Here is a 22,604-nt window from a genome sequence, read left to right as displayed (position 1 = left end):
TTCAGACCCAAGTCCAGAGCTCTAGTCACTCACCCACTGCTTCTGCTAGAGGAAAGGGTGGGGAATCAGCTTTTAGGGAAACAAATTCCCATGATGCCAGACCACCAGGCAGTTTCCCAGGGGTGGCAGAAAAAGCCTAAAATGCAAAAAATACAGGCTGCTGGGACTGGGGTAAAAGCCTCATTGTACTCTGGGAAGTCTGATGGACACTTACTAAATGGAGAGGAAAAGGCATTCCTTGCCTAGTGAGACAAATGTGAGCACGCCTTCCTGTAAACTTTCATCCTGAGCACATCTGCTCATAGGAAAGACTAAAATATCTTCCAGAAAACTGCTGGGAGAAAACTGCATGATTACTTTTGCTTCTAACATAAATGCCCTCCCCTAGTTCTACAAGGATTTCCATTAAGAAATAAAATATAGCATATTGAGCAGCCATTCAACCTGCTAGAAATGAGATATTTATCGACAATAAAACTACAGAAACTAATTAAAACATCAAGACTCATTGCAATCAGTTGGAATTGTGTCAACTCATTCATTGTCTAACAAATATGTACTGAATGCCTATCATGTGCCATGCACTGTTCTAGATGCTGGGGACATATCAGTGAACTAAGCAGGCAAAGATCTCTGCCCTTGTGGAACTAAGCATGATCCCCTAAAGCTGATCATAATCTTGCTAAAAGACCCATTTTTTAATTAATAAGTAGAAAAATAAACCCTTCTGTCTGGAATGAACCCTTACCCCAGCATCTATCATACAGTAGGCTTGTAAGAAATATGGCTGAATGGATAAAGTGTAAAAGAAAAATGTTTCTAAACAAAAAAAGGGAAAATATAGCAGGGTCAGCCCTAAATCTCAACTTAAATTGGGTCTAGACTTGAGCTTTTATCCTGCAGCAGGTCCACAGAAACCCAAATAAAACCTGAGTCAACTCAATCTCCATCTAGCAAACACAAGAAAAAATAGGTCGGCTTGTTCCAGGGTCCACCCCAGGGACTAAGAACTTTTAAAAAACCTAAACTGGATTTGCTGGGGCTGCTGGAGGCAAGAAAAAAACCTAGTCAAGCCTTCCAAAGGCCGTGGGCCTAGAACTGCCTTAGCTCCTTTCCCAATGCCCTGCTATCAAGTGTACAGATGAAAAACACCTACAACAGGAACAATGACATTTCCCCAGTGCAGATCTCTGATGATCCTCAACTTCTAGTTTGAAGGATCAAAATAAATAAATCCAACTTATTTTTTCTTTAATGATAGTTTAAACTGAGAGATACTCTGTGCCATTCCTGTGCTTAATTCTTTAACATTTTTTTCTCATTTAATCTTTACACCACTAACTCGTACTTACATCACCCCCAGTTTACAGTTTAGGAAACTAAGACAAGAAGAGGAATTAAGTATTTTGCCCAAAATCACACAGGGATATAAGTTATAAGCGGTAGAGTGGAATTTGAACCCAGATGGCCTGATTCTAGAAACCTTCTCTTAAATAGATTTTGCTAATTATATTTTAAGTTTTGGGGGGAAGAGGAACTTTTATTAATAAAATATTTATCAGTAAGAAGAGGAAACAAATTAAATGTTTTGCTTAGCTGATTTCCTACTTCATTGAGAGCCATGAAGAAAATATTTTTCATTTCAATCTTTATAGGTAATCTTTCCCAAATACTTTTGTCAATTTTCCTTCCATAGTAAATATAACCTAACAAACTAATGGAATGCTTTCCTTTTGATATTCTAGAAGCCAATTCCATCATTCTGAGTGAGTATCAGTGATGATTACTGCTGAAGACAGAAAACTGAGCTAAATATGTACTAAGTATAGACCATATTCCAGAAATGGGTTGTTTTAATAAATATCTGACACTAACTTATTTTATTGGAATCTGGCTCTTCTCACAAGTAGTGTAAATAAGAAATATTCTGGTAACTGAGAATTAATCATTGGGTTCTTATTTAAGTTTAACTGTAACATGTAAGTGAAGGGGAAAAAAAATACAGGTTGATCATCTGAAATTATTCATGTGTCCAAAATGTCTTTTCCTTGAAAACATTCAGAATTAATCATACATTTTCAAAAGGAGAAAATTAGTCATTCAGTTTTCTTTTCATCAAGTTTCCTATCTTTTTTAAAAAAAAATTTTCTTATTGATTTCAGAGAGGAAGAGAAAGGGAGAGATAGAAACATCAATAATGAGAGAGAATCACTGATCAGCTGCCTCCTGCATGCCCCACACTGGGGATCGAGCCCACAACCCGGGCATGTGCCCTGACTGGGAATTGACCTGTGACCTCCTGGTTTACAGGTCAACGCTCAACCACTGAGCCATGCTGGCCGGGCAGAAAGTGTCATATCTTCATCTCGCTATTATTCTAGTATTTGAATCCTTTCAAAAAGGAATTTAAATTAATTCTATCTCAGAAAGAAGATTCAATCTCTTAACAAAATCACAATTGCAGGAAGTTTTATTGTTTGGTTTTGGTTTGAAGTTTGGTTTTTTTGTTTGTTTTTCACTAAAAGATGATGTTGAATTAAGTCACCACAAGAATGTCAAATTTGTACCAGTTTCAGTATTAGGTATTTTAATACAGATTGTCTCTAATTTGCAAAACAGCCTTCCAAATAGATATAAGTCCCACTTAAATACTAGGTAAACCAATATTCAATTTAAATACTTTCCCAAGGTCAAACAATTAGTGAGTGGCAGAAGAAAACTGATGTCAAACCCTACAGTCTTTCCATTACATTGTTTTTACTACTAATTATCCATGACGATAATTATATTGTAACAATCTAGACAACAATTCACCTGCATCTATTTTCTATTCAAATAAGGCTATGTGATAGCATAAAATTCTAATGCCTAAGAACACATTAAAGATAAGAAAACTGTCTTTAAATCAAACAATTTATTAAAGTTTTCTGCTGGGCAAAGCAATCTCACAGTGACATCTTTAGTAGAGCTTTCTTTTTCTAATGAAAGCCTTTGAGCGGACTGCATGTTTTCAATGCAACATAAAGCAGGGAATGCAAAATGTGTTGTGACTAATACCAAAAGAAGTTCAAAAGCTAGAATACAATTTCTTAAAAGTTTAACAAAAATAAGTCTCCTAAGCATTTAAAGCAAAAATCTAGTTCCTATTTTATAGATCTTGCACTCCACTTTCCATAGAGTCTAGCACAGTGCTGAACCTAAACTGAGTGCTCAAATAAAGAACTCTAACTAACAAGTAGATGTATGATAATAAGACCTCAGTCATGTAGAATCCTGGGGAAATCAAGCTTATATGGCAGTTTTTGAGAAAGCTGAAGACCTACATTTTTTTTAAGTATTGAAACTTAATCATTTTGGTTATAAATCTTTCCAAACTAGATTATATGTCTCAGTGCTTTTCTGAAAAATATTTTGAATAAAACATTGTCCTAATGACTGCAACAGACATCTGTTTTGGCTGTCTAACATCCATTCTTCCTTCTTCTGGTGACAGCATCAGATTTTCCTCTGAGGAACTATCCTGCCCATACTCAGGCTACAGAATCCAGATGGCATTAAACAGGCCCCCCACACACATCCTCCCTCATTCCCCAATCAACAGCTCAGTCACCCAACTCAATTCGGCCTAGTACAATCACCTTTGGGACTATGGTTCAAAATAATGTAAGATACTCTTTTTCCACTTGGGTAACTAAAGTGATAGAAGATTAGTTTGGCTTTCCCAATAGCCATCCCTTTGCCATTGTATAAGGAGCATTTGTCCCAAAATGAACCCAACACAGAAGAAAGAGATGACAAATCTCTGAAAATGTAAGTAGAACACCTAGACCCAGCAAAACCCAAAGCCAGGTTTATCATTGCATTTCTCAATATTGAGAGACAATAAATTCCCTTTTTTTGCTCAAGCCAGATTTCACTGGGCTCTGCCACTTATAGCAAAAAGAATCCTGATGAATACAATGATTTAATATCATCAACATGATCAGTAACTATGCTGAGCAATATAATACAGAAAAATCCTCAGGGCAAACCAAAGCCCGTAGGGCATAAGCTAAGGGCTTTCCCATGAATAAAGGATTTAAGTTTGAATGCATGGATTCTGAAAAATCTACTTTGGCTAGTTAATTTTACTTCCTACTTTTGAACTGTGTTAGCTTGAGAATAATTGCAGAGTTCTACACAGATATGAACTCTTGCCTTACACAAAAATAATATTATAATTTAAAATGACATCTACTTTCGTACATAGATCTAACAAAAATACATGCAAGAACTATATGAGATATTCCCTAAAACAAAAATCAAAGAACTAAATAAATGTAGAGATATTCCCATGTTCACAGGTAAGAAGACTCAGTATATTCAATATGTCAGTTCTTCACAACTGTATAAATTAAATGCAATTACAATAAAAATATGAGCAAGTTATTTTGTAGATATTGACAATCTGATTCTGAAGTTTATATGGAAATGCAAAAAAAACATAATAATCAACACAATATTGAAAGAGAAGAACAATATCAGAAGACTGACATTAACCAACTTCAAGGATTACCATGAAGCTACAGAAACCAACACAGGATAGTATAGGTGAACGAATAGACAATGGATCAAAAGAACGCCTGGAGATAAACCCATATACTACTAAATATAGTCAAGTGATCTTTGCCAAATGAGCAATGGCAATACAATGGAGCAAAGATAGTCTTTTCAACAAACAGAACTGGAATAAGTGGACATGCAAAAACCTGAATCTAGACACAGGCCTGATTTAAAAACGGGCCAAACACCTCAACAGATACCTCACCAAACAAATGGAAAATAAGCATATGAAAAGATGCTCCACATCACATGTCATTAGGGAAATGCAAATTAAAACAATCAGATACCATTGCACAACAATTAGAATGGCCAAAATCCAAAACACTGACAACACCAAATGCTGGTGAAGATGTGGAGCAATAGGAACTCGCGTGCATTGCTGGAGGGAATGCAAAATGGTACAGCAGTTTGTCAGTTTCTTACAAAACTAAATGTACTTAGCATAATATCCAACAATCATGCTCCTTGGTATTTACCTGAGGAGTTGAAAACTTATGTCCACACAAAAACCTGCACACAGATGTTTACAGCAGCTCTAATCATAATTGCCAAAATTGGAAGCAACCAAGATGTCCTTCAGTAGGTGAATAGATAAACTATGGCACATCCAGGAAATGGAATATTATTTAGTGCCAAAAAGAAATCCATGAAAAGACACAGAGGAGCCTTAAATGCATATTGCTAGGTGAAATAAGCCATCTGAAAAAGCTAGATACTGTATGATTCCACCTATATGATATTCTAGAAAAGGCAAAACTATGGAGGCAGTAAAGAGATCAGTGGTGCCCTAGCCAGTTTGTCTCAGTGGATAGAGCATCGGCCTGGGACTGAAGGGTCCCGGGTTCGATTCTGGTCAAGGGCATGTACCTCAGTTGCAGGCTCCTCCCCAGCCCGGGCCCTGGTCAGAAACCAATCGATGTGTTTCACATAGGTATTTCTCTGTCTTTCCCTCTCTCTTCCACTCTTCCTAAAATCAATGGAAAAATATCCTCAGGTGAGGATTAAAAAAAATTTTTTAAAGATTTTTAAAAAAAGATTAGTGGTTATCAGAGTATAATGGGAGGGGGGGATGAATGGGTAGAGCACAGAGGATTTTTAGAGCAGTGACACTACTCTGTATGATACTATAATGATGAATACATTTTGTCTAAACCCATAGAATATAAAACACCAAGAGTAAACTGTGACATAAATAATGGACTTTGGGTGATTATGATATGTCAATGTGGATTCATCAATTGTAACAAATGTACTATTCTGGTGGGGGATGTTGATAATGGGGGGAGTTGTGCATGTGTGGGGCGGGCAGTATATGGGAAATCTCTATATCTTCCTCTCAATTTTACTGTGAATCTAAAATTTCTCTAAAAAATTAAATATTTTAAAACAAATGATAAATAACAACAGCTCCCACTTACTAAGAACTTTCCATGTCCCATGTACTATGCATTCCCCTTTAATACTTTCAACTAAATGATGTAGGTACTATTAGGGGCCCCATTTTATAGTTAAGAAAATGAGATTCTGAGATTGGCATTTTGAGGGAATAAATTTTTTTCAACCAACAAACTTGCTGCTCACATTGATTTTATCATTTAGTAGATTAATAGTCCACCAAGAGGGCCAGCGGCCTAACACTGAACCACAAACAGAGCAAGAACCACACTGTCATGAATTACCAAAACTTTTGAGACTCTCCTATATTGTAATTTATATCCAGATGGCCCCTAAATTTCACACTTTAGGAACGGGAAGAAAAGTTTGCTGTGATTTATTATATTGCTATTGAAAAGAAATAAAACTATAAATTCAGTTATTACCTCTAAGAATATTTTAATCCAGCGGTTCTCAACCTGTGGGTCGCGACCCCTTTGGCGGTCGAATGACCCTTTCACAGGGGTTGCCTAAGACCATCCTGCATATCAGATATTTACATTAGGATTCTTAACAGTAGCAACATTACAGTTATGAAGTAGCAACGAAAATAATTTTATGGTTGGGTCACAACATGAGGAACTGTATTTAAAGGGCCAGAAGGTTGAGAACCACTATTTTAATCTGAAGTAAAACAACTCTCAAAAGGACTTTTCCCCCATCCACTCCACTTCTAAAGAGACAGCATGAAATGTTGTTTATTATTAAAGTCAATTTTTAAAAAATATCTAATAATGTTGAATGGTGATCACAGATTCAGGCAAAGCTCCTAGAATTAATCCTGCAAAGTGAAAGCTAAGGTTCAGAATAATAAATCTGGCTCTCAATATCTTAAGTTGGCCAAAACTCAGTTATCTTCATGATACTGCCAATACAGAAATGTGAACAGATATTTAAGAGAGATTTTAAAGCCAAGAGTTTTGTTTTGTTTTAAGGTTACTGCTTAACACCAAGCTAGCTGAAAATCTGAGCTAACCACAGCACCACGTCGAGAACAGTCCTCTCACAGAGCTCTCACAACAGTTTCTCAACTTGACTATGCACTTTTTATAAAGTGGCTATTGGACTAGTGCATTAAAAATGCTGGGATGGAAGCTGACACAGAGGAAGCTGGTTTGCCAAACAGCCTTGAGAACCTGATGCTGCCACTCTTCCAGTGCTGAGCGGCTGGCCAAGAACAGTGCCCACAGCAGGCTCAGAGATGCCAGCTGTAATGAGATACTTGTGTTTCAAATGCACTGAGTTTCAGCATGGCCAGTACCATCTGATTCTGGAATTGGGCAGGTTCATCCCTCTTGCAAGAGCACCCTCTTCTGAGACCTTCAATCAGGCTACTGAACTCAGCTTTGGGAAATTTCACAACTTGAGATGGTTTTATTGGTTTTCTGGGATCCCTATGTAAAGATGGGCTCTTGAATAAATACACAAATTAGAGTATACAAAATGGGATATGGCAAATAAAAAATTAAGAACAAAGTAGAACAAAGATTTACTCAAAATGATTCAACTTCTTTTTAAAGCATTAAAATCACGTACCTAAATAGCAAGCATCATACGCAAAGATGTTCATTGGCTTATCTATAACAGGAGAATTGTGGAAACTCTATAGATCCAATTATAAGTAAATATAGCTCATAAACATGATGTAAAATTTATAGCAACTGAAATGGCTTTTACAAAGCTATATTAATAATTTTAGGAAAAATAATAATTAACCTGGGGAAGGAGCAAGAAAAACACACACATATAGCAGGACTTTGGAGGGGAAGTTTATATGTTTTATTTACATACACACATAAAAGACTATAAGGAGATAAATACAGCCAAACATTAATAGTAGTTATTACTGTGATATTTTCTCTTAAATAATTTTTCTAAAATTTTTAAAGTTTATACATACTCAAAATCTAATCAGAAAACAAACTACTAAAAATTTAAAGGTAATAGAAAAAAAACAACACGATATATTCATGAGCTTGAGAACATTTTTAGTATTTTTTATTTACAATGAGAATACAACATACCACAGTATAAGAAAAATTGTAAGAATGAAACTCCCACAGAAGTTTATAGAACAAAATGTATACTAAATCCCCCAATTAAAGACCCATAAAGTAGTTTCAGTGCTTTCTAACCCACCTTCTCACAGCAGGGAATTAATCCCTCTGGGGGATGCAAACAAACTTCAAAGAGAAGATTATGCCCAGACACTAGTATTGTACAGGGTAAGGTTTATACCTAAATTTGCTCAGATACTTTGGCAGAGATCAGAGATGCAAGTCCAAGGAACAAAGACTAATTTTAAGGCAGATTTCTTTGCAATCATTCAAAATGGCAAAAATAACACATTGAATAATAGCAGGAAAAGGTAAGTATGATGAGTTTTATCAAAAACAAATAAGAAGGTTGTAGAAGTAGGTAAAAGATTACCTAAAAACAAATATTAAGTGACAGCTTGTTCACTGGTGATAGCAACTAGAAAATCTTACAAATTCCCAAAGAAACTAAGCAGCACCATGAGTTCAATTTGTATACCTAAACTTTACTTTCACAGTGTTTGGAAGGTATCCCATTAAGTATCATAAATCGTGGTGCAATGTCTAAGCAAAATGACAGATCACATGTCCTTCCCATGGACTTCATGGAATGCTCTTCAGAGCACAGAACATATGAGAGTTTACAATACATTCTTCAGTATTACAAACACTAAAAGTTATTGGTAAGGGAAAATACTGTCTTTAAATTCTAGTAATATTTCTCATTGGCCTTTCTCACGTGTCATCTTTTTATTGAGAGGTAATATTTTAGGTACAATTTAGAAGTATGTGATCATTTTATAAAAATATGATTTAAGTAGAGGAGTAGCATATCTTAGTAATTCAGCTTTATTTAGTTTCCCAATTTTAAAAAGTCATGAATAAGGAATCAAATTTAGAGTTTAACTTTTTGGAATATTTATCATCTAATAGAAAACTAAAGTCCTTGATAGATTAAAGACCTAAATGCAAATGGCAAAACTATACATTTCTTATAGGAAAATATCTTCATATCTGTAGGGTAGGAAAATATTAATAAACTAGAGGCCCAGTGCACAAATTTGTGCACAAGGTGGGGTCCCTCAGCCTGGCCAGCGATCAGGGCCAATCAGCTGCTGGCCAGGACTGGCGGGGGGCGGGGGACCTGCAGGAGGTTGGCCGGCCGGGGGGAGGGACCGCGGGAGGTTGGCTATGGGAGTGCACTAACCACCAGGGGGCAGCACCTGCATTGAGCATCTGCCCCCTGGTGGTCAGCATGCATCATAGCTACTGGCCAGTTGTCTGGTCATAAAGGTCGCTTAGGCTTTTATATATATAGATTGTACTATATTAAAATCATTAAGTTTTGATCAAAGGTACCATAAAGAGAGTAAAAGATAAACCACAGGGTGGGAGAAGATATTTGTAACACATACAAGCAGATAATTAATATCTATCCTATATAATAAAAGCCTATTATGCTAAGTGTCCAGTCATCCGTTCTACTGTTCAACCAATCAAAGCATAATATGCTAAAGATATGCTAAGGCTGCTCAACAATTCGCTATGATGTGCACTGACCACCAGGGGGCAGATGCTCCGACCCGTAGGTTAGCTTGCTGCTGGGGCCGGCCGATCTGGACTGAGCGAGATGGGCCAGACATGCCCTGAAGCCCTCCGATGGTCCCTCCCCACCCCTGGCCAACCTCCCACGGTCCCTCCCCAGCCCGATCGTGCACCGGTGGATTCCCTCAGCCTGGCCTGCGCCCTCTTGCCACCCAGGACCTCTCTGGGGATGTCGGAGAGTCAGTTTCAGCCTGATCCCACAAGCTACTCCTCTCAGGAGGGCGCCAGACACAGGGCTCATGGCTGGCGAGTGCTGCTGTGGCAGCGCAAGCCTCTCCTAATCAGGACTGATTGGACGTGAGACTGTGGCAGGTGCAGTGGGGCCAGGATGAGCGGGAGAGGCAGGTAGGAGCTGCAGGAGGCGGTAGACTGCAGGTTTTGGCCCGATCCCCACAGGCCACCCAGAGGGGCCCCACCCATGCACGAATTCGTGCACCGGGCCTCTAGTAATATATAATTTCTTATAAATCAATAAGGAAAAGATAGAAAACTCAATTTTCAAAAAAAAGCAAGAGACTTGAACAGGCACTTTTAAAAATAAGTTGAATAAGATACCAATAAGCATATGAAAGGTGCTCAATCTCATCAGTCATCAAGAAAATGCAAATAAAAACAAGGATATACTACTACACAACCACCAGGTTGGCAAAAAAAAAAAAAAAGGTCTAATGTACCAAGGACTGATGCCAAATGCTGAAGGGAGTGTAGATGAACACAATCAATTCTAAAAAACAGTTTAGCATGATCCATTCATCTAATATGGTTTCTATCCTATGGAAGTATGTTTACGTGAACCAGGATTCACGTATAAAAAAGATCACAGTGCCCTGGCAGGTTAGAGCATCCCCCCTCAGACTGAAGGGTCTCGGGTTGGATTCTGGTCAAGGGTTCATATCTCACCTCAGTTGTAGGCTCGATCCCTGGCCCCAGTAGGAGTGCTTGCAGGAGGCAACCAATCAATGTGTCTATTTCACATCGATGGTTCTCTTTCTCTGTCTTCCCACCTCCCTTCCACTCTCTCTAAAAAAATAATCAATGGGAAAAATATCCTTGGGTGAGAATTAATAACAAAAAAATATATGTTCTACCTTCCTATCACACAAATATGCCATTATCTGCCTAGAAGACTAAATTCATACTGAGAATTTTTGGATTCCTTAAAGTTCAAGTGGAAACCTGATGGTGCAGGGAAAATTGGCCACTGGCCCACTGCCCATAGCCCTCTTCTCTATCTCATACTGCCAACAACCTCGCACACAGCACCCAGTCACCTCCATTCACAAGTCCAAGTTCCATCCCATACACTACTCCCCACAAATGGCAACTCTTAAACAATCACTTGGGCCTCGGGGAGTATACACCTGTAGCTCAGTCTACCCTCAGAAAGATGGACCTCAGGAAGAGATTCATGCAGCCTCTGGGCCATTTGGGCACAAAATTCTGAGATCCTAGGTACTCAAAGCATGGTCTAGAATGGAAGGGTTCGGGCTCCAAGTGGGCATATCCCACAGACTCCTTGCCCCATGCAAGAGGGACAAAGCAGGACCCTCTAAAGCAAAGGGCCAGGGCAGGGATCACTCTTGCCAGGAACAGAATTTCCTTAGAACCAAGCAACATTATATTTGTTAACCTGGACAGCAGTAACATGGGTACTCACTTTATAATAATTTGTGAAATTGTACATGAAAGTTTTACGTATTTTTCCACAAATAATGGGACTGACACCATGTGCCTACTGATATGATACACAATATCATGTTCTAGATATTCTTGCCCAAAATCCATGATCTGAATCTAATCATTGGGATACAATTAGATCCAAGCCATGGACTTTTTAAAAAACAAGCTAATTCCTTCAAAAATATGTCATAAAAGGTAAAGAAAAGCCATAAAATTATTACATGCTGAAACTAAATAGATGTGAAATTAAATAGAGTGCATGATCCTGAATTAGATTCTAGATCAGAGGGGGAAATGCTATAAAGGACACTATTGGGACAAATGATTAAATTTTAATATGAACAACTGACATTATAACAATGTTAAATTTTCTTTATCTCAATAACTATACTAGAGTTATGGAAGAAAATGTCCTTATTCTCGGGAGATATATTCTGAAGAATTTAGGGGTGAAAGATCACAATGTCTGCAACTTCTTCTCAAGTAGTTCAGCAAAAATAATATGCATATGCATGTAGAATGAAGCAAATATGGCCAAAAAGTAACATTTGCTGAATCTAAGGAAAGGGCATATACACTTGGCTATCCTTGTAACGTTTATCATTTTAAGTATTTTCAAAATAAAAAGGTTTTAAAACTATACTGAAGTGTTAAACAAGAAAGGACTTGTCTGCAGGAAGGGAAGAGGAATCAGATGTCTGGGATTAAAGGGTAAGATACACACTTTTCTTTTTGTTCATTCTTCCATCTTATTTTCACTTTTCAAATTTTGTTCATATTCCCCCAAAAATTTCATTTTAACTTGGGGAGACAATTGAAAGGGGAAACATTGGCAAATAGAAAAATAAGAAAAATGTTTGTCCTTAAATGTATCTGTCAAATCACAGCCATCATCAAATGGTTACTCTGAAATGTCAGTCCATAAAATGCTGCTCACATACACACTGAGTAACCCTTCCCAATCCAATAGTTTGCACATTAAGAGGCGTAACTTACAGATGTTAATATTCTACTTCTTTAGATAATCCAGAAAGTGGAGCACACACAATTATCTGACTTTTGCTGTTAGGAGAAATTCATTCATTTTAACAAACATTGGTGATGTTATACAAAGCCCTGCAGATGGCATAGAGAGTTGTGTATATCGTGGTCACTGTCCTCATGAAGGCAATGCAGAAAAGTGACAAGGACTGGAACCACACAGTAGCTATATGACCTTGGTAATTTATTTGATCTCTCTGAGATTCCCTTTTCTCATAGGTGTTGTAATGGAGATGCCACCCAGCTATCTTTAAGGGCTGAATTATAAGGACTGACTATCTATGTCAAGTATGTAGGATAAGACAAACTTAAAAGCTATTTTTATGAGTATTACAATCAAATTAAATAATGAAATAGAAAAAAATATGCCCAAGGTTGTAGAGCCAATTAAGGGTATAACTACCACTGAAATCCTGATTATTCCAAGTTTCTAATCCAAGAAAATTCACTCTCCCTAAACACCAAGTAATATATGCAACTGTTAGTATGTGTGGGCCAAGAGTTGCTCCCTAACATATCTTTGGCAAATGCATCACTCTATCAGGCACCAAGAAAAAGAACACTGGATCATAAGGTTATTTTTTTCTCATTAACCAAGGATTTTTAGCTCAAGAAGTAATATATTCAGCCTGCACAAGGTATCTAAGACCCTGTCATCCAAGAATACATGTCCAAATTAGTTCAAAAGCTAAAGCCACAGGAGGTATTTCCTTCAAATAATTTCCAACTTTCTTTTACCAACAAACATAAAATTTACTAAATTAGATCAATTTCATCGTGCTTATGATAATGTGGGCACAAATAACAAGGAAAGACACTTAAACATACTTAAAGATAAATAACAGTTTAGAATATTCACATATCCCATATGCATGGCTATCTCATACAATAAACAAACATGCCATATCATAATCAAACATGCAAATACCTGAAAGAGTGCCACCTGACCTAGGATAGGCCACTTCAACATACACTTCAAATGTGGTCTCTGGGTTTTGCCTACGAAAGAAACAAATCATGATTACTAACAAGGATGAAGGCAGCATGGTAATAGAACATATAGGCTGAGGTATAAAGCACACCTTGATAAAATCATTAGCTCCACAACTTAATGGCTGTGGAACTTTGGACAAGTTACTCAACTTCTCTGAGCCACGTCTACCTAATCTATAAAATGAAAACACCTAACCAGAAAAACTACTGTGAAATTTAAACACACACACACACACACACACACACACACACACATTGTCTGAGTACAATGTCTGGCCAATAATTGGCTAGACATTATGACAATTTTATAGATGTCACATCTCCAATTTACCCAGCTAGATCTCCAAAGCCACAGGTAGAATTCTGAGGAAACTCAAAGCAAAGCAACACTAGCAGAAAGTAGCCTTCTCCCTCATATTCCAGGATAAAACATTCATAGGATGAAGTTAACTTGCTGATTTATAGATTTTAAGACTGAAACAAGAGAAACAGTATCCTGTCTCCCTAGGCCAGTGATGGCAAACCTATGACAAGCGTGTCAGAGGTGACACGCGAACTCATTTTTTTGGTTGATTTTTCTTTGTTAAATGGCATTTAAAGATATAAAATAAATATCAAAAATATAAGTCTTTGTTTTACTATGGTTGCAAATATCAAAAAAATTCTATATGTGACAGCACCAGAGTTAAGTTAGGATTTTTCAAAATGCTGACACGCCGAGCTCAAAAGGTTCGCCATCACTGCAGGCTGTCATGAGACAGGATCCTCATCTAAATGTAAGACTGTTCCCACATAGGGGGCTTCACCTGTATCGAAAAACTGCAAGTATATGAATGTTCATTATTATATCCTTTTACCTTTTTATGTCATAAATATTTCATAATAAGTGTTTTAAAGATCACAGCACTAACAGAATGTTAACAGTTAATTCAGAGTGATGAGAACATCGGGGTTATATTTCTTTGTATTTTCTCTTTCTCTTTGATTCTAAAACTACAATAAAAAGATATTACTTCCAGATTGAATGAAAATCAGTCAGTGAAGAAAATGTTATACTTTCAAATGTCTATAACTGAGTTATATTTTAAACCTGACAACAAAGCTCAGAGAAGACATTTTCTGAGTTGCCTAATCAGATCTAAGGTTTAATTTCAATCAAATAAAAACTTTGAATTTACCCAATAGATTCGTTTTCAAAATAACTATCTCATTTATCACATTTCATTCTTATTATAATCCCAGGAGGTAGGTGCATCAACAACATACAGTGACTTGTCGGTGGTCCCACAGCTACTTAGAAATGTAGCCAGAACCAGAATTCACACCTCCTGACCACTCAAATTCTGTTTCATTGATTCTAAAAGAACTCCCCCCCCCCACATTTTCTCATATCTTACAATCTATTGCATCTTACAATTCTACATGGCAGCATTTTTTCTTTATTGATAATACATATAATAACAGTGCTTCTTATAAATAATAGCATCTTAAATTCAATAAAATATGGTAATACTCCTTAAAGTTCCTTAGCAGTAGAAAGAAAAATGTGTGTTTTGCCAATCAGGAATCTAGTTATTTCTCTTGTGAAAGATCATCATTTCATCATTGAATAGAAACTTGGGCTTTTGCTTTAAATAAGCATCTACAGCTGAAAAGAGTTGGCTGCTCTAAAATTCAAAGTATTTAAATATATACTAGTATTGTCAAATATTATTTAAAAATTATACACTAAATCAGAGTATCTTACTTAAAAATACAAAATAAAACAAGGTGAACTGAAGTTTTAAGCTCCTTTAAAAAAAAAAAAAAGTGTGCTCTTTTTTCCATGATAGAGGGTACAGAAAGACCTACAAAGTCAGTGTCCTTTGGTCACCAAACATTTGTGGAAAATACCAGTTGAAAACATCCTTTTCATTCAAATGAGCTCAAAGAACAATGTTTGATGAAAGAAAGGAATGTTCTAAAGTCATCTGAAGGACACCAACAAGATTCCTTCTAAAACCTAAATAAATCTTTAAGTTTATTTTGCAACTGGCTAAATTCCATCTCAGAATTTCATCCCTCTAGATCAGTGGTTCTCAACCTTCTGGCCCTTTAAATACAGTTCCTCATGTTGTGACCCAACCATAAAATTATTTTCGTTGCTACTTCATAACTGTAATGTTGCTACTGTTATGAATCATAATGTAAATATCTGATATGCAGGAGGGTCTTAGGCGACCCCTATGAAAGGGTCGTTCGACTGCCAAAGGGGTCGCGACCCACAGGTTGAGAACCGCTGCTCTAGATTAAGATAATGGTTTTCAAGATGTATTCTGCAGGACCCTGTGACTCCATAAAGGTTCTTCAGAGCTTTCATACATATTTTACCTAAATTTCCATTTTTCGTTTTCCCCGTTTAAAAAAACTAAATAACAAACATGAACATGGAAAGATGTTACATACCAAGTTTTTTAAACACTGGAGCTCCAACAAATTAACCTGTGCCACTAAGTTAAGGTGACTGTGCAAACCTGCTGTCTCTAAATGAAGAATACCATATATACTCATGGTCTCTGCTGCTTCTTCTTTCTCTCTTTAACATACTCTGAGCCCACCACACCACTGAAACAACTTGTCACGATCACCAATGACCTCCACATTGCTAAAATGGTCAATTCTCAGTGCTTATCTCACTCAACCTTTCAGCAGCATTTGATACAGATGATTGACTTGCCCTCCTTCCTGAAACACTTTCTTCACTTGCCTATCAGGATAACACTCTCTTACTACTCTTCTTACCTTACTGGCTGCTCCTTTGCTAACTCCTTCTGAAGCAAGCTCTCCTACCCTGGACCTTGGTGCTGGACCTCTCTCTATCTACACTCATTACTTAGAAGATCTCATTCAGTCTCACAGCTTTAATTATGCAAATGGTGACAAGCCCCAAAGTCATGTCTCCAATCTTGCTTCTTCCTTGACTCCAAATCCCTTATCCAACCACTACTCAACACCACACTTGGATATCTATGAAGCATTTCTAATTTAACAAATGGTGTTTTTCTTCCTCAAACTTGCATCTTCTGAAATCCACCAGTTATTCAGACCAAAAAAAATTGTGTCATCCTTAGACTCCTCCCTTTGTTTTATATGCCACTTATTTCCATGCCACAATCAACCAATCAGCAAATTCTGATGACTTGATCACCAAAATACATCCAGAAAGCATCCCCAACCCCACTATCTTGGAAAGATCACCATCACCTCACCTCTATTATTGCAGTAATCTCCTGACTGATCTCCCTGCTTCCTCCTTTGCCCTTCTATAGTCAGATTTCAATTTAGTGGCCAGAAATTCTTTTATTCTAGAGGTCAGGTTATGTCAGTCCTCTGCTCAAAACTTCCCAAAAGCTTCCATAACACTCAAAATCAAAGTCTTAGTTCTGGAAATGGATGGTGGTGATGGTTATACAACAATATGAATGTATTTAATACCACTAAACTGTACACTTAAAAGTGGTTAAGATGAAAAATCTTATATATATTTTACTATAATTTTTTAAAAAACTGAGGGAAAAAAGTCCCCATAAGGTCCTACATGATGTGGTCTTTGCCTATCTCACCTATCTCTCCAACTTCATTTCATACCTCTCTACCCTTCTCCCTGCATTCTAGCCACACTGGCCTCCTCTCTACTCCTCAGACACACCAAACTCATTCCTATCTTACAGCCCTTTGTATTGATCTTCATATAGGTGGCCCTTCCTGTCATTCAAAACCTGGCTTATACTTGACCTCCTCAGAAAGGCCTTCCTCAACACACTCTACCACATAATTTTAATTCTCCACATCCTAACTATCACAATCTTGTTTATTGTCAGTCACCCTCCTCTAAATGCAAACTGCAGAAAAGCAGGGACTTTGTTTATCATACCTGCTAGTGTGCTTCTCCGAACAGTGAGTGGCACATAGCCAGAATCAAATAAGCATTCAGAAGGAATAAAGAAAGCACAAACTAGCCTTCCTGGGGTCTAAAATATTTCAATATATGAGCAGAATGGTTATACACATCTGTGATCCTCAAGTTTTAACACGTTAAAATAGATTTCCAGTCCCACCTCCAGAGGTTCTGGAATAGGACCTGAGAATTAGCATGTCTAATGAATACCCAGGAAATACTTATGCTGCTGGACTAGTGATCACACTTTCAGAACTACTGATCTAGTTAAATGGAATTCTTCTCCCAAATAACTTAGTACAAATGACATAAAATAAACATAGGGTATACTTCAATAATCAATTATTTCAATAAAAGCTTTGCAATAAAAGATTTCAAAGGCATTGTAGAAGCAATGAAGCTTACTCCTCTTCTAGTGCTAGCCATAGTTACTGCCTCACTCTAATGAGTAATAACAAGACTACATTAAGTTTCTTACTCAGTTCAAATAGCTGCCAGAGTTCTATTACATCAGCAGTTCTCAACCCTTTGGGGGTCGAACGACCCTTTCACAGGGGTCGCCTAAGACCATTAGAGAACACATATATAATTACATATTGTTTTTGTGATTAATCACTATGCTTTAATTATGTTCAATTTGTAACAATGAAATTGGGGGTCACCACAACATGAGGAACTGTATTAAAGGGACGCGGCATTAGGAAGGTTGAGAACCACTGTATTACATGGAGCCAACGATTATGACAGTCTCTTTAAAAACAGAAAAAGAAAAGCAAAAAGCTGATTAAAACACTAAGAACAAATTAGACTATAAGTTATAGTCATGTTCATCCATGATCATTTACATGTTGCCTTATGGAAGAAGTGGTGACTAATGTTGTGACAAGTTATATAACATACCAACACATATACATAAGTTATTTTAAGGGCCAGTGAAGCCAGTGCAGATGGAAGCATTTTCTGTTTCTCTGCAAATCAAAATAAATTTAAAAGTGTGTCTTCTAAATGCAAATGGCTAAGCAACTCTTACTTAATATTTTCATTAAGCCTGTAAACAATTAAGATATAACAATTTCCAGAGAACCTCTGGGACTACCCTGAGACTGCTTATATCTTCCATTACTCTCCAAGTTGCTCAATATTTTTAACTATTTGACTAAAGAAACTGAAAATACTTTTTCTGTCCTATTAACATTCATTGCTAATTCAGTACATGTAATGATGCTGAGAATACAATATTCAGAGCCAATTTTCCAATATGGACCCAAGTTTTCCCAGAACACTTCATGCACTCTCTCCTCTCTGGGGAGCCTTCTCAATCCCCCTAACTCATAGCCCAGATTGGGTTGTGTCCCTCCTTTACACTCCCAGGGCACCCTATGCTTCTGCACTCTTAACACAGTCAACCCTGACACAATTACAACTACCTGGGTAGCTTTTACTAGTAAAAGTCCTGATGGCCAGGCTATACCCTAGAACCGTGGTCAGCAAACTGCGGCTCACGAGCCACATGCGGCTCTTTGGCCCCTTGAGTGTGGCTCTTCCTAAGCCTTAGGAGTACCCTAATTAAGTTAATAACAATGTACCTACCTATATAGTTTAAGTTTAAAAAATTTGGCTCTCAAAAGAAATTTCAATCATTGTACTGTTGATATTTGGCTCTGTTGACTAATGAGTTTGCCGACCACTGCCCTAGAACAATTAAATCAGAATATCCTGGCATCAGTGTTTTTTAAAGCTCCCCAGCTTATTCCAGTGTTCGGCCTAGGGGGAAAACCACCAGTGTACCTCTGACTAAATAGCTGTCCTCCCTCTCGACTGGCAGCTCCTTGAGGGCACCATCTGCCTTATAACCCCAGTTCCACACCAGGCACAATAAAAGATGAATGAGTTTTCCTCCAACATCTGACGTAGTTTTCAGCTCCCATAACTGCTTCTCTCTCTCTCTGACAGGAGGTAATTTGCTGAATACACACCACTGTTACTCTTTAAAGATGTTTTCCTTTGGAGTCAAAGGTATGAATAAGTCACACCTGCTGACAACAGCCTCAGCTATTAAATATGGAAAAATGACACACAAACAGCTAAAATGTGTTTAAAAGAAGGGAGGTCTGCGCAGTTCTTACTTCTGGGAGAATGAAGCCTGAAAGTAAGCCAAGAGAGTTTCTATTCAATACCTCTCTTCTGTACAATTCTCAGTGATTCACTGGAAGGGCCATGCTCAGTGCTCAGGGCCATGTTCTCAGAATGATTAAGTACACTCACTCAGCTTGAAGTCAAGGGACAGACAAAAGCTTTGACAATATTCAGGCAGCAGGAAAGCTTAATGGTTTGGGGTTTTGTTTGTTTGGTGTGGTTTGTTTTTTATTTTTTAGAGCATCATACTATTGATTATTCTGCTGGATCATCAACTTTCAGTTGGGATCTACTGTCCTTCAATAACAACATATTATGAGATTAGGAGAAAAATGTAACACTATTCACAAAATGAATCTTTGCTGCATATGGTAACCATGTCATAGTGCTAGGCCCTCATCCCCTTTAAGTGTTACTTAGAGCTACAAACTAAAACACACAGTGTTAGGACCCCTGACTCATTTCACAGCAATCAAAACTTCAAATCAGCTAGTATTCTTCAAGCAAAATAACCTATTCTCTATAGACTAGAGTAATGATTTGACTTCAGCACACTGTTTCTTTAATTACAAACTTATATGCTGAGGGGGCTAAGGTATAATATTTCAAAATCCACACCAATTGAACTGTCTTAAAGTTGACAACACAGTCAAAAGAAACTGTATATACTTCAGAACATGCTAGCAAACATCACCTAATAAACATTGATTCCTTTAAGCTAGACAAACAAGCAAAAAGGTAGTGTTAATATTTCCAACAAGTCTCCATTTGTTTCAGCGGACTCTGAAATTAAAGCCCTTTTCCAGGCTGAAAATGCTGTATCAAAGACTGCTTTCTAACCCATAACAAGTTAACACCTCCATAGAAGAATGCAGTCACTGTTGAAACTTGTTAGAAAATGATTAACTTAGTTGTGTAATTATACAAACAAGTTGTTTCAAGATTTTACACTTCGCTTTTCATTTCTAATAATGCTCTCAGGATCCGATTAATAAAGATACACAGGAACTGCTGTGAGAGGAGTTACAAAGTTTTACCTTCCCATATATCCCTATGAAAGATCCTTATGCCACAATGTGTGAAGTAAGTCCACAGGGGGAAAAAGTTTAGCTGCATTCTGAGCAGAAAAAAAGCCTGCACACCTCTCAGTAATGTGCAGTACTCCATAGTTTTAAGAAATCCTCTACCGAGCTGACCTACAGTGTAAAATCTAGACTCTTCAACCATATTAATAGCATTTGCTAAGATCATATCTATTTAATTATCAAAAAAGTTTGTCCTTAAAAACGTATTTAAAAGCCTCCCATTTCCTAACTTTTCCTCTGCTCCTACTGAAAATTTAGTCCTAAATTGGGCAGGGCAGGACAGATGTCCATATTGGCGATGGCCAGTGCAGAGTGCAGAGCCTGGGCAGGATGAGGAAATGTTCCTACAAAGGAGTAATCTGACAAGGGATGTCAGAACACAAGCAGGGTGCAGTATATGTGGCTGAGGGACGGCCTGGAAATTCAATGTCAAATCCAAGTGAATGCGAAAGGCATCCACTCAGCGGAAGCCATCTGGCACAGGGAGCCAGAACTCGAGCAGGGTAAGGACATTCACACACGGGGCGGCCAGCCCTGGGATGTTGAAACACAAGTGGAATGAGAAGAGTGTCCATGGAGGGACATGAGTATCACAGCCCAAGAGGGTAAAGAGCGTGTGCAAGTACAAAGACACCCTAGAGTGGGGTGTGGAAGCTCTGGCAGGGGTAAGCAGGGTGACCATGTGGGATCGGTGGAGGCTTGTCCAGCATGATAAAATCAGAGTCCAAACTGGGTGAATAGGGCATCCACAGGTACAGTGGGGAGGGCAGGGGCATGTCAAACCACCAGAATAGGCACTGTGATCTTAGGAAAATAAGGTCAAAGAGGAGAGCATCCATCCACATGGGGTGGAGGATGAAGGGGCAGTGTGCCTGACTGGAACCCAAGACCAGTAAGGAGGGCCTGCTTTCTCACAGTTGAAGTTAACACACACATATTTCTTGGCTCTGTTTACTGACAGGACCTGGTAGCAACAACACTCAACAGCAGTGAGCATAGTACCCAGACCTTGGCTTCTAAATACAATTCTCCTCTAAAGGAACCAGGGCTTCTTAAAGAAGTAGCTGATTCCAAGGCTGGGACAGAGAAAGTACAAGATTAGCTTGGAACATCTTATTGTGCCATAAAGCAAATGAGTGCTCAAAGAATAATGGAGACATGTCAAAAAGACCAACTTGAAAAGGCTTCCACTGGCCAAATCTGGGGTAATTTGAGCATCAAAATCAATAACGATATGAACAGATTATTAACCCTCCAAATAAGACAGTAAGCCATGAGTCCACAATGGTGAATACATTGAAAATTTAGTGAGAAATGGAACATAGTTTCAAAGTACCTTCCCACAAAATACTTACTAGTAGCAAGAGGGGAAAAAGTAAACTTTCCATGTAGAAGTTTGGCAAAACTACCGTAATCAAGTCATCAAAGTGATCAGTATCAGTAATGAGCTAGACAAACTGCTAGAGTGCAATGAGAAAAACACAGCAGCATTCCTGAGGTAGGCAGTTAGATAGACCTGAGCAGAGTAAGGACAATGGGCTAGGTATAGAATGTCACCAGGGTGGAAAGCCCCCGGTGCCTAGCGAAGGACAACTGCAGGGTTGGACCTCATCCCCAGTGTGACCTTTCCTCCTCCAGCATAACGCTGGTCATGTGACTTGGACCCCCAACCTTTCCTCCCTAGAGCTAACATCTAGGCCTCAGTTCTAATTCAGCTCCAGGCCCAGAAAAGCAGCAAAACCAGACCCGTGACACCAAGACTGACCTCAGGACCAAATGCACTGAATAAATGACCCCCTGCCCTGGTACTGATCACTGTCCTGTTACTAATTAGTGGAGGTCTGACCCTAAAAGGACACATCTGGAAAGTTGCTGAATGTTCTATAGAAATCTTCCCCTGGGACCTCCCCTAAAATCTCCACCCTTAAAACCCTTAGGAGGGAGCACCCAGCACACTCTCCCTCTCAGGAGGATGCCCTGCCTTTCCTTAGCTCCTCCCCCTCCCCCAGGTGAGTTACTATTATCTTCCTCACTACCAAGCTCCAAGGCCCTTGC

General features: G+C 38.2%; 1 protein-coding gene across 7 annotated transcripts in view; it reads right to left on the bottom strand.

Moving 5' to 3' along the window:
* The window catches only part of DENND1A (DENN domain containing 1A), a 407,524-nt gene extending 394,133 nt beyond the window's left edge, over positions 1 to 13,391 (bottom strand). For all 7 annotated transcript variants that reach the window (XM_023760104.1, XM_023760106.1, XM_023760103.1 and 4 more), the window contains exon 1: positions 13,327 to 13,391. In XM_023760104.1, coding sequence (XP_023615872.1) covers positions 13,327 to 13,368 — 42 coding nt within the window. In that variant the 5' untranslated portion in view covers positions 13,369 to 13,391. The remainder of the gene's footprint in view (positions 1 to 13,326) is intronic.
* Between the last annotated feature and the right edge of the window lie 9,213 nt (positions 13,392 to 22,604).

The sequence above is a fragment of the Myotis lucifugus genome, unplaced genomic scaffold (genome assembly GCF_000147115.1).
Source record: "Myotis lucifugus unplaced genomic scaffold, Myoluc2.0 scaffold_173, whole genome shotgun sequence".
In the NCBI taxonomy this organism is placed as follows: domain Eukaryota; kingdom Metazoa; phylum Chordata; class Mammalia; order Chiroptera; family Vespertilionidae; genus Myotis; species Myotis lucifugus.
Note: the sequence above shows the minus strand (reverse complement) of the source record. Positions and strands in the feature narration are given on the sequence as shown.